This window comes from Pan paniscus, chromosome 14 (genome assembly GCF_029289425.2).
Source record: "Pan paniscus chromosome 14, NHGRI_mPanPan1-v2.0_pri, whole genome shotgun sequence".
Taxonomy (NCBI): Eukaryota; Metazoa; Chordata; class Mammalia; order Primates; family Hominidae; genus Pan; species Pan paniscus.
This window is the reverse complement of record NC_073263.2, coordinates 44,479,293-44,491,999: the sequence shown is the minus strand read 5'-3', so window position 1 is coordinate 44,491,999 and position 12,707 is coordinate 44,479,293. Positions and strand designations below refer to the sequence as shown.

Genomic DNA, 12,707 nt, shown 5'->3' with positions numbered 1-12,707 from the left:
GGCTGCTTCTATCCCATAGTGCCATAGTTATAGGGAATGCTTATAAATGTTAGTGTGTGTAAATGGCGCTTGAAGATATTTTTCTTATGGGTATAATTCTGTTTTGGTACACACAAGTAAGTGGTTGGAGAAGTCTTACTGAGACTTGTATTTATAAGTCATGTTTGAGCTGTATCTTTGTTGTTTTTAGAGAAATTGGGCAGAAATATTTTGATATGATTAATAATTATGCTTGGAAATTATAGTGTAACTAATAGTACTTAAACTGCTGTGGTTTTGAACATTAAATTCTCACTATGTAGGGTAGGGTAGACCATCACTGGGACAAACCAAATTCATCCGTATTTTGAAGTATTAATGGCTTTTCCCTACACGAGTGTGAACTATGCCCTCTTGTGGTTTCGTGAATAAATGATTAAAGGAAAAAATTTCCACTGGCTAGAGAAACTTTGGAAACATTAATATTTGAAGATGAAAACTAGCATAGGCAGCATGTATTTATTTAAAGTTCCTGATAGAAGACTAGTTTGATTTTCTAATGTTAGCAAGAAATCTCACCAACCTTTGAATATATGTTAACAGACATTTTGCTTATCTTTGCATAACTTCTTGACAATAGTTTAGTTTGAAAATTAGAGGTAAACATTCAGTATTTGAAAGGACAAAGATTTTGCTATATGTGGCTGAGTTCACCAAAAACAAACACAAGTAACTTCTTGCCTTTAAGGTTCTCACTGTAGCGTGAAATGAATAAATATACATGAGGTGGCCATAAGACTACAAGTAACTGAAGCATTAATTTTAGCTATGTAGGGATAATCCTGACTGGTCAAGGGATATTTGAGTTTTTGGAGGGGAGGGCCGTCAACTTGTTTTTCAAGACTTCCTATAAGAGGCCTCCCTCCCCCAGTTTATCTTAATGTATATTATACATATAGTGAAATTCACCCTTTTTAGTGGATAGTTCTGACAAATATATACTGTCATATAAATACCACCAGAATCAAGATATAGAACAGTGTTTCTTCACCTGGAAAAATTGCCTTATGCCCTGATGGCAGCCTCCCCTCCACCCACTGGCAACCACTGATTTATTTTTTGTTCTTATATTCATACTTTTGCAGCAACATCACATAAATGGAATCATACCGTATGTGGCCTTTTTAATCTGACTCACTTATTTTTAGTCTGCATTTGAAAGTTATCCATGTTGTTGCATGTAGCAGTTGTTTGTTTTTTATTGCCGAGTATTACTCTTTTCCATAGTATGGATGTATCTCAGTTTGTTTATCCATTCTCAGTTGAGTGTTGTTTCCAGTATTTAGCCTTTATATAAAGTCTTCATAAACATTCATGTATAGGTTTTTGTTTTGAATATAGGGTTTTATTTGGCTTGGATAAATATCCAGGAGTGAGATTGGTTGGTCATATGGTAAGCATATGTTTAACTTTATGAGAAACTGCCAAACTGTTTAGGAGGATAGTTTTAAATCAAGATAAGCCTATTTGAGCATGGAAAGTATTCAGATAAAAGGAGATGGTAGGGTGCAGTGGTGCTTGCATTAGCTAGTCATGCTCTAGGAAATGGAATGGCAACCTTACTACCATGGCTTAGTGCAAAGAGGTGTCATTTTCCCAAGGTTAAAAAAAAAAAAAATCCAGGGCTGCTGTTGCTGCATGACAGTACCATGGACGTAGGCTGTCTCTTGTTGCACCGGAGTAGGCGGCTCTCCTCTTGCCTGTCACCAGAATGTTCTTGCATATGCAAATAATAAGCCACAGAATAGGCAGAAAGAAGAGAAAAAGACAAAAGGTACACGTAGCCTAGTTTCCCCCCTTTTCACTGGGAAAACAGTAGCTTTGTTTTTATTTCCAACCAGGAGATAATTTATATGGATCTCATTGGCTAGAAGTGGGCTGCTTGACCACCTTCAGTGGCAGTGGAGTTGATGGGATGCCTGAAACAAAATTGTTAAGGAATGGGGGAGAATAGTCAGTTAGCAGTGTTTGCTTTAGTTCTTGGTGGCACAGTGGAATTTCAAAACTATAAGCGAATTTTGGAAGCAGCTCTGTCCTTCTGAATAAAGGATTGGTTTGAGCAAGCATTTAATAGGCTTGCTGGTGGCTCTTTTTATGTAGGACAGGTGGGGGCTGAGGGGATAGAGTCTAGCTCTGGTTTCCAGAGGTATGCTATGACAGCAGGCAGAAGTGCCTTGGAAGAGGAATGGGCAAAATCTGTTGAGGGAATAAGTGAGGTTATAGGTTTGTGAAATTTAGAGGTGTTTAAAGAGAATGAGGAAATGGGGTGAAGATGGCAATTTTGGATGAAGTTTATTTATACCTGTGATGTTGCTTTGTTTAGTAAGTGCTCTGAAAATTCTTTGGGCACTGGCTGAGTTCATCTGAGGTTCTTCCATAGTTTGTTTCTCGGGTTCTTGCTCTTTAATATATTCTGAAGAGTTCATATATATTTTTTCTGTATGTATATTTTATTAGAGGATATGGGAAATACTGCTCTTCTTTTGGTATGTTTGATAGATTTCTCAAAAATGCACAAATACTATCCCCACTAGCAATTTTTAAAAAACCTACTATGGACCGGGCGTGGTGGCTCACACCTGTAATCCCAGCACTTTGGGAGGCCAAGGCAGGCAGATCACTTGGGGTCAGGAGTTTGAGACCAGCCTGGCCAACATGGCGAAACCCTATCTCTACTGAAAATACAAAAATTAGCTGGGCATCGTGGCACGCACCTGTAATCCCAGATACTTGGGAGGCTGAGGCAGGAGAATTGCTTGAACCCAGAAGGCAGAGATTGCAGTGAGCCAAGATCGTGCCACTGTACTCCAGCCTGGGCAACAGAGTGAGACTGTCTCAATAAAAAAACAACAAACAAAAAAAAACCTGTTACAAAAATATACTTACTTTCTACATTCCTGTCATTCTCAATTTTTAAAAAATATTACTTGAACTCCTAAAAAGAGTAAGTTCCACATTGGTGTGGCAGAATAGTCCTTATTTCATGAATTTGATCTTTGTGTGAGAGCTACATTCTTTCCGATGAAGCCACTATATTCTTTGATATGCAGGAAAAATAAGGTCTTTATGTAGTTGCTCTGTTAGGAAAAGCTTGTGAAAGATTTCACAGAGTAAGAATTTTAAAGCTTAAAGAAAACTGAAGGTTTGCTTGGCATATGGCTTCCTTATCTTTGACAAAAGTACATCTTTGTCTTTACTTCTACATCTCTGTATTTTTCAGGTTAGTCAGACTCAGGGGTACCGAGTGTATTTAATTTAATAACTTTTAAGGCTTTCCATTAATAGCCTTTCCCCTACCTCCCCAAAAAAGCCACCAAAAAAAGTGATTCTTTCTTAATTCCTGTCCTATGCAGTACCAATGCTGTATGATTTGGCTTTAGGGAAAATGAGTGGTAGAGGTTTGTTTCCAAAACCTTGCTTTTATTATAGAAACAGTGGAACATTTTTCACAGCAGACTGGGAGTCCACTAGGTGGAGTAGTTTTACAATTTATTTCAACGCTTACTGTGGCTCTGAGGAAATCCTTTTGTTTCCCTGGTTCATGCAGAATTCCAACACAGGAGATCTGCTCTAAAGAATGCTGTATCTTTTTGATGTTCAGAAAGAAAAGTACAATAGTGTAGCTTGTGTGGAAGCAGTTGTGGTTCAATGAGAGTGGGAAGAGTAACTATGTTTTATAGAACTGGCAGAGGGGAAAAGCCAATAAATGGGTCGTGATTTGAGCATAAGGAAAAAATTGGAGAGAATAATGTGACCAGAATGGTCTGTGCTAAGATAATGGTTAGGACGGTTTGCCCATGTGTTGGCTCTGTAGTGCTTAAAGATTGTCACTGGAGGCATAAGGTATAGGCAAAGGGGAAGGTGAAGAAGAGGTAAAAAATGAAAGAAGAGAGGAAGGAAAAGAGCATAGTTTCAGGACCATTTCCTCTTAGTGAACTGAGGAAAGATAGAAGTACAGGGAGAAAATGATTTTAGTAGATAAAAATATAGAAAAACCAACTGTGAAAATTTCCCTTGTCACGGTCTTTATAACTTCATATTATCCATTCTCTAACAGGAGATATTGGACTAAGCTTTACATGTATGTAACTGCAACGTAAGACATAATTTATGTTTTTTCAATAGTCTTTGGATTTGTTATTTCTTGTACTTTAGGAACCTGAACTCCTTCATCAGAACTCCTTTTTTTTCGTTATTCATTTATCTCAGCTTCATGTTGGTGGAGTGGGGCTTCCTACTGTTGTTTATGTGTGTAATTAGGTCTTGTGTTTCTGATTTTTCTTTTTTGCGATAATTTGCTTTTTAGCAGCCGTTTTTCTCTCTAGTTTTAAATATCTGGATTCTGTGTAAATAAGAATGTAATAAATTTTGGAAGAGGATTTTATTGATTTCAGCACCAAGAAAAATAAAATCTTACAACTTTTTAAAACTCTAATCTTACTTTTAGGAACATGATACTTAATTTTAGGAAGACAAGTTTCCTTACCTTTAGGAACATGATACTTAATTTTAGGAAGTTAAGTTTCTTTACCTTTAGGAACATGATACTGCAGTCTGCCTGAAAGAGAAAATTAGCTGTTTTAAAAGGCTTCCATCAAAGGAGTTTCTACACATCACATCTTTGATGTTTCACTTAGGGAACTCTTTCTTATATCTTACCTAAAATCCACTTGCTATAACAAGTTTAAATTCTTTACCAATGAAAAGCAGTTACCTAGCATCTGCTCTCTGGTACATAGTACACTGTAGTGCCAAATTTTATCATGTAACATATAGCCCAACATGGTAAGAGTGTGCAATACTCTGCAAAAATGTTGAAGAAACTTAAGTAATAAGTAAATTTGAGAATTGTGGAGGGTGTTGAGTAGCTATGAGTTACATGTCTCGCCACCGTGAGGCCTGTAAAAATCATTACTGTTTTTCTCATTTCTACTTCTGCATATTCTCTTCAGTTTGAGAACAACTGGACCATCCTCTCTGTAAAACTATTTTTATTGTCACTTCTCATCTTCTTTTAAAGGCTGCAAATAGTTCCTTTCATCTTTCTTTGGAGGTTTTATTTTTCATCCTATTAATCATCTTTGAGTCTCTTCTGAATCCCTTCCAAGTCTTTTTTTTTTTTTTTCTTCTCAGTGTTCCTTTAGTTTAGAAGTACAGAACTGGACACAGTGCCCTGAGATTATCTGACTGCTTTTGAGTATCCTGGAGGAAGATTTCACACTCGTACAAGTGCCAGAGTCTACTTCATATAACCTTAGATTATGTTTGTTTTCGAAAAATGTAGTCATGTATTGCTGACTGTCAGATTTTTATCTCCTATGACCTTGATCTTTTCCTTTTATGTTTATTTATAGTTTGTACATTAATCATCTTTTTTTATGGAGTCTATTTTTCTTGACTGGATATATATTGCTTCACACTGTCCTCATTGAAATTCATTACATTTTTTTTCTGATTACTTAACCACTTACCCAATGTCATTTCCATTCCTGTCTTTCAGTATGGCCCACCCATAGGCTTTATATATTGTCTGTGCTATTCAAGTCAGTATTGCAAATGTTAAAAAAAAAAGGCAGAAGGTAGAGAAGTGTCCTAGAAGCAATGGCAGAACACATTTATTGATGTTTCTCCAAACTTACTCTGATCAGCAGCCAGACGGGGTAGTAGAGAGCTGTGTTCCCTTCCTTCTATGTTTTTTACACTCCTAGAATCTATTGCCCTGTTCCTGAAAGTTTGGTGTCTGCATCTCCACACAGCTGTGCAGAGAAACAAAGAAAGCAGTTCATCTGGCACACTTCTGTCAGATTTCATCTTAATCACTGCTTTGTACATATCTCTCCCTGTTCATAACTTTCTGTGGCTCTCTATCACCTGCTGAATTAGATATAAACTTTCTAGTCTGGTATTCAAGACACATTTTGGCCTGAGTCTCCCTTTCCAGTCTGATTGCCTGTAACTGTGTTTCATACCATATTAACTACTTGTCATTCTCCAGATATCTCTTTCACTTTTTTTTTTTCTGTGAGACAGAGTCTTTCTGTGTCGCCCAGGCTGAAGTGCAGTGGCGTGATCTCAGCTCACTGCAACCTCCACCTCCTGGGTTCAAGCAATTCTCTTGTCTCAGCCTCCTGAGTAGCTGGGATTACAGGCATCCGCCACCATGCCCAGCTAATTTTTTGTATTTTTAATAGGATGGGGTTTCACTGTGTTGGCCAGGCTGGTCTCGAACTCCTGACCTCCCAAAGTGCTGGGATTACAGACGTGAGCCGCCACACCCGGCCTCTTTCACTTTCTGAAGTCTTGGTTTGTTTGCATTGTTTGGCCTACTTAACACACTCTGATTTCTGTTACCATTTAAGACCAATTTCTTTCATTTCTTTTCTTTATGGATTTTTCCAATTAGATATAGTCTTTCCATTCCACCCCCACCCCCCAATCTTTATACCCTCTTGGGTACTTTTGTCTTATGTTATCACTATTTGTGTGCTTTTCTTATCCTCCTGGTAGACAGTATATTTTTTATTTTATTTATTTGTTTATTTATTTATTTATTTATTTATTTATTTATTTTTTGAGAGGGAGTCTTGCTCTGTCACCTAGGCTGGAGTGCAGTGGCACGATCTCAGGTCACTGCAACCTCCACCTCCTGGTTTCAAGAGATTCTCCTGCCTCAGCCTCCCGAGTAGCTGGGATTATAGGCGCCTGCCACCACACTTGGCTAATTTTTGTATTTTAGTAGAGATGGTATTCCACTACGTAGGTCAAGCTGGTCTCGAACTCCTGACCTCAAATGATCCTCCCACCTCAACCTCCCAAAATGCTGGGATTACAGGCGTGAGCCACCATGTATATTTTTTGAGAACTGTCTCCTCCTCGTCTTGGTAACTTCGATATACCTAGCATGTATTTGCATAAGAAATTGGATAGACTTGGCCGGGCGTGATGGTTCACGCCTGTAATCCCAGCATTTGGGGAGGCTGAGGCAGGTGGATCACCTGAGGTCAGGAGTTCAAGACCAGTTTGGCCAACATGGTGAAACCCCGTCTCTACAAAAAATACAAAAATTAGCCGGGCGTGATGGCAGGTGTCTGTTATCCCAGCTACTCGGGAGGCTGAGGCAGGAGAATTGCTTGAACCCAGGAGGCCGAGGTTGCAGTGAGCTGAGATCGCGCCATTGCACTCCAGCCTGGGTGACGGAACGAGACTCCGACTCAAAAATAAATAAATAAATAAGAAGGAAATAAAAGATAATGACTAGAATAAATTGAATAGACTTAAAAATTTTTTTACAGTATTTATAGGTACATGCCATATAGATGAATTAGATCAGTTTGAGCATATTGTATGATATATTTGATTTAAATTCCAGTGTACACTTATCTAGTTGCAGACTGCTAGCAAAGTTTGTGGATCAGCAGGTGGTCCACACTTTGAGTAACATTGTTATAAGTACTTTTTTCCCTCTTAAAAAATTGTAGAAGCAGTTAAAGGTTTATAATTTGCTGTGTTAGGTGTTAAACAAAATTGCTAAATTCAGCAATTGCTTGATTGCTTATTTAAAATTGTACTCTAAAAGCCCTATTATAATTAACTTTTATTATTTTCTAGAAACTATCCAACTCTGGCCAACATTGAAAGGAAGAAGAAGTTAAAACTTGAAAAGGAGAAGAGAGGAGCAGTATTGACAACAACACAATATGGGTAAGCTCCTTATGCTTATGAATAATGAAAAGGAGCACAAAACAAAATCTTAAAACCCTTACGTACTCAATTATGAAATCTTTGCTTTTGTAACTTATTTACTTAAAAAGATAAATTTATTTATTTTTATTTTTATTTATTTATTTTTTTGAGACGGAGTCTCGCTCTGTTGCCCAGGCTGGAGTGCAGTGGCGCCATCTCGGCTCACGGCAAGCTCCACCTCCCAGGTTTGCGCCATTCTCCTGCCTCAACCTCCTGAGTAGCTGGGACTACAGGCGTGCACCACCACGCCCAGCTAATTTTTGTATTTTTTGTGGAGATGGGGTTTCACCATGTTGGCCAGGATAGTCTCGATCTCTTGACCTCGTGATCTGCCCACCTTGGCCTCCCAAAGTGATGGGATTACCGCACCTGGCCCCATGCCTGGTAATTTTTGATTGGATACTTGACACTGGAAATTTTACATTACTGGGTGCTGTATTAGTCCATTTTCACGCTGCTGATAAAGACATACCCGAGACTGGGCAATTTACAAAAGAAAGAGGTTTAACTGGACTTACAGTTCCACGTGGCTGGGGAAGCCTCACAATTGTGGAAGAAGGCAAAGAGGGGCAAGTCACATCTTCTATGGATGGCAGTAGGCAGAGACATGAGAGCTTGTGCAGGGAAACTCTCCTTTTTAAAACCATCAGATCTCATGAGACTCATTCACTCAGTATCACAGGAACAGCTCAGGAAAGACCCAATCACCTCCCACCTGGTTCCTCCCATGACATGTGGGATTGTGGGAGTTACAATTCAAGATGAGATTTGGGTGGGGACACAACCAAACCACATCAGGTGCTGTATATTTTTGTGTTTCTATAAATGTTCTTGAACTTTTTTCTGGGAAGACAACTGAGTTACTTAGAAACAGTTTCATCCTTCTGGATCTTGCTTTTAAGATTTGTTAGATGAAACCAGAGCAGTGTTTAGTCTGAAACTAACTACTCACTACTGATGTAATATCTTACTGGGTATCTTACCCCATGCCCTGTGAAATATGAGGTACAAACAGGCCCTAGTTATGACTCAGAGTGAAGATGAGGTGCTGATAACTCTGATCCTTTTGGGTCTTTTTTTTTCCCAACCTTGGATAGTTTCCTGACAAATACATGCCAATCAGTCTTCTGCTAAATAGTCCAGGGTAAATCCTCTGCAAATCTCTAGAGTTCTCTTTCTGTAGTTTTTTCCTCTCAGGTACATCCTGAAGCTCTAGATGTCTTGCTCTCTCTGATGTCTCAACTCCAGTTCCTCAACTCAGGGATTCTACCAGGTCCCATCTGGATTCCTCTTCTCCGCAGTCTGGAAACTCTTTAAGGCTCTAAGCAAGGGCAGTTGCAGGGTTCACTATTCATTTATTTTCTGTCTTTCAGGGCTCACTTCTCTTGTTGCTTCATGCCCTGTGTCATAGAGACCGTTGTTTATTCATTTTGGCTAGTTTTTTGGTTATTTCAGGTAGGAGGATAAATTCAGTCCCTGTTACTTTATTTTGGCCAGAAACAGAAGTTCTTAATGGTGTCTTTTATAAATAAAAATTTCAATTTTCATGAAGTCTGATGTATTAATCTTTTATTTTTATGGTCAGTGCTGTGTGTGTTCTGCCTTAAAAAAAACTGTTGCTTACTTGGAGATCATAAAACTATTTCTTTATGTTTTCTTTTAGAAGATTTATTGCTTTGTGTTTCTGGTATATGTCTAGAATTAATTATTGTACATAGTGTAGGGTTTAAGGACCTTTAAAATTTTTTCACATATGAATTACAGTTGATCCAGCACTAATTGTTATACCATGCAAACCCCAACCAAAAGTAACCTGGTATAACAATATTAATGTCAGACCAAATAGATGTTAAAGCAAGATGTGTTATTAGGGATAAATAGGAATATTTTGTAATGTTAAAAGAGTCAGTGCAACAACTAGAAGACATACCAATTCTAAATCTGTATGTGTCTAGAACATAGCTTTAAAATATGTAAAGTGAAAATTTTGAAACAAACACAACTCTTGAGCAGAGAGACAAAAATCCTATACAAAATGTTAGCAAATCAAATCTGGCAATATGTAAAAATATGTAAAAATATGATATAACATCATGACTAAATGGGATTTATTCCAGGAGCATGTTTATTTATCACATTAACAAAGTGAAGGAGGAAAATGCTATTAACTTAATGAGTAAGGAAAACAGTTCGATAAAATGTACCACCTGTTCATAAAAAAGACATATCAGCAAACTAGTAATAGAAAATAATTTCTTTAATCTAATAAAGGATATCTATCAATACTCTGTAGCCACATCGTACTTAATGGTGCAGTAGTGATCACTCCCCCACCTCCCCTAAGATTAGAAGCAAGATAAGGATGTCCAGTGTTACCACTTTTATAAATGAATTTAGCAAGGTTGCCAAATACATGTAAGATCAATATTTTTAAAATCAACTCTATTTCTATAAAGTAGCAACAATTAAAAAGTGAAAATTTAAAAGATACCACTTAGAAAAGCATCAAATGCCTAGGAATAAACCTAACAAAAGATATGCAAGATTCTACACTCAGAACTACAAAACATTGCTCAGAAAAATTCAAGGCCTGTGTAAATGGAGCAATATATAATAGTCATGGACTGGAAAACAATATAATTATCTTAATTCTCCCCCAAATCCAATTAATTACAGTCAAAATTCCAGCAAGTTTTTTTTTGTTTTGTTTTTTTTGGTGGAGGAGGGATGGGGGAGATTGATAAGCTTTAAAATTACAATGTGTCACTTAATGACAGGGATACATTCTGAGAAACGGGTTAGGAAATTTTGTCGTTATGAATATCATGGAGTATACTTAAACAAACTTAGATAATACAGCCTACTACACACCTAGGCTGTGCAGTAAAGCCTATTGCTCTTAGGCTACAGCCCTGTACCGTGTGTTACTGTATCCAGTTGTAACACAATGCTAAATATTTGTGTATCTAAATATAGAAAAGTTTCATTAAAATGCACCATTAAAGGCAAAAAATGGTATACCTGAATGGGACACTTACCATGAATAGAACGTGCAGAACTGGAAGTTGCCTTGGGTGAGTCAGCGAGTGAGTGGTGAGTGAATGTGAAGGCCCAGGAGGCTACTATACATTACTGTAGACATTGCAAACATTGTACACATAGGCTACACTAAATTGTTTTATAAAAGTAATTTTTTACTTTATGATGTGATGACATTACTGGGAATTATTTAGCTCTGCTATAATCTTATAGGACTACTGTCATATATGTGGTCCATTGTTGATCAAAATGTCATTATGTGGTGCATGATTGCATATGAAAATACAAAGGATCTAGAACAGCAACTAAGAAAGCTCGAGTAATGAAAATAGTGTGGTGTTGTCCAAGGATAAATAGATAAGTAGAGCAGAATAGAGCCCACAAACAGATCCACTGAGAAACAATCACCTAACTTATGATAAATCTGGCAATATAATGCAGTGGAGAAAGGATCGTGTTTTCAACAACCTATTCCTTTTAAACTCTTTGTGTCTCTATATTTAAAGTGTATCTCATATATATTATGTAATTTTGTCTTCTTAGTAATCCAAACTGAAAATCTTTGCCTTTTAACTAGTGCTTAGTTCATTTACATTTAATGTAATTCCTAATATAGTTGGGTTTTTAATTTGTTCTTCCTTTCTTGCCTTCTTTTGGATGGAATCTTTTTTTTATTAATCTCTCCATTTTATATTCATCTACATTTTTATTTACATTATGCCTTTTGTAACTATTTTTAGATGGTTGATTACATAAACTTTTCTTTTCAAATGATTGTCAAGTCGTGGTATAACAGAACTACTCCCTTGAAGGTGAAATAGAGTGCAAATAACAGATACACTACTTTCTCAATTAAGTCTTATAGATGTCATTAGTGAAGGATCTTCTTAACTCATTACTTATTAGTGAATACCTTAATGATGATCATTCAGAAGCTAGCTGTGGTCAGATGCTGTAAGAGAAAAGATACAGGGAAGGCATCCGTGAATGGGAGCTCAAAGAAAGTGGCATCTCTTCATTATCCTTATGGGGCCAGTGGGCTGGAGGCAGAAACTATACCTGTTTTCTTTGCAGTGACACTGTTAGGTTCTTAGCCTGACATCTGTGGATGGACATAGGAGATTGGTCCATGGCTTTCTGCAAAATTTGGACTATACATATATATTAATTTTTGTAATGAGATTCTCCAAGGGTTATTATGACCCTAAAGGGATTAAAAATCTCTGGATTGCAGATATATAAACATGTTGATTTAACAAATTATTTCAAAAATGTTATGATAGTAAACTACCATTTATTAAGGGCTTAATGTGTTATCTTGCTCTGTGAAGTACTGTATTTATATTATCTGAATTCTATGTCCCTATAATTCCCATTCTGTTTAAAGGAGTAAACAGGCTTGGGCGTACAAATATTTGTACAGCAGACACAGCCTATAAGTGACAAAGTTGAGATTTAGATGCAGATATCTAATTATTTACTGCATCCTCCATTATTAATGAAAAATGAATTTTGCCCAATAAATGGCAAACTGTCAAAAGCCTATCTTTGCAAAAACTCAGTCCCACCAATGAATACCTTGTGTTATTGTCTACTATGAAGGAACCTTTTTTTAACTGTCTTCCCCGCCCCCCCCCCCCCACACACACATAGTTTAAATTAGAAGATGCTCACATAAATACATGCTTTCTTTCTTTTTTTTTTCTCTGGAGACAGAGTCTTACTTTGCCTGGGCTGGAGTGCAGTGGCACAATCTCGGCCCACTGTGACTTCCACCTCCCGAGTTTAAGCAATTCTTGTGCTTCAGCCTCCCGAGGAGCTGGGACTACAGGCGCCTGCTACCGTGCCCAGCTTATTTTTTGTATTTTAGTAGAGACGAGGTTGCC

General features: G+C 37.4%; 1 protein-coding gene across 1 annotated transcript in view; it reads left to right on the top strand.

Annotated features, from left to right (window-relative positions):
* Positions 1-12,707, top strand: part of NUFIP1 (nuclear FMR1 interacting protein 1) — a 49,569-nt gene that overhangs the window by 15,890 nt on the left and 20,972 nt on the right. The window contains exon 6 of the mRNA XM_003807667.6: positions 7,648-7,740. Coding sequence (XP_003807715.2) covers positions 7,648-7,740 — 93 coding nt within the window. The remainder of the gene's footprint in view (positions 1-7,647; positions 7,741-12,707) is intronic.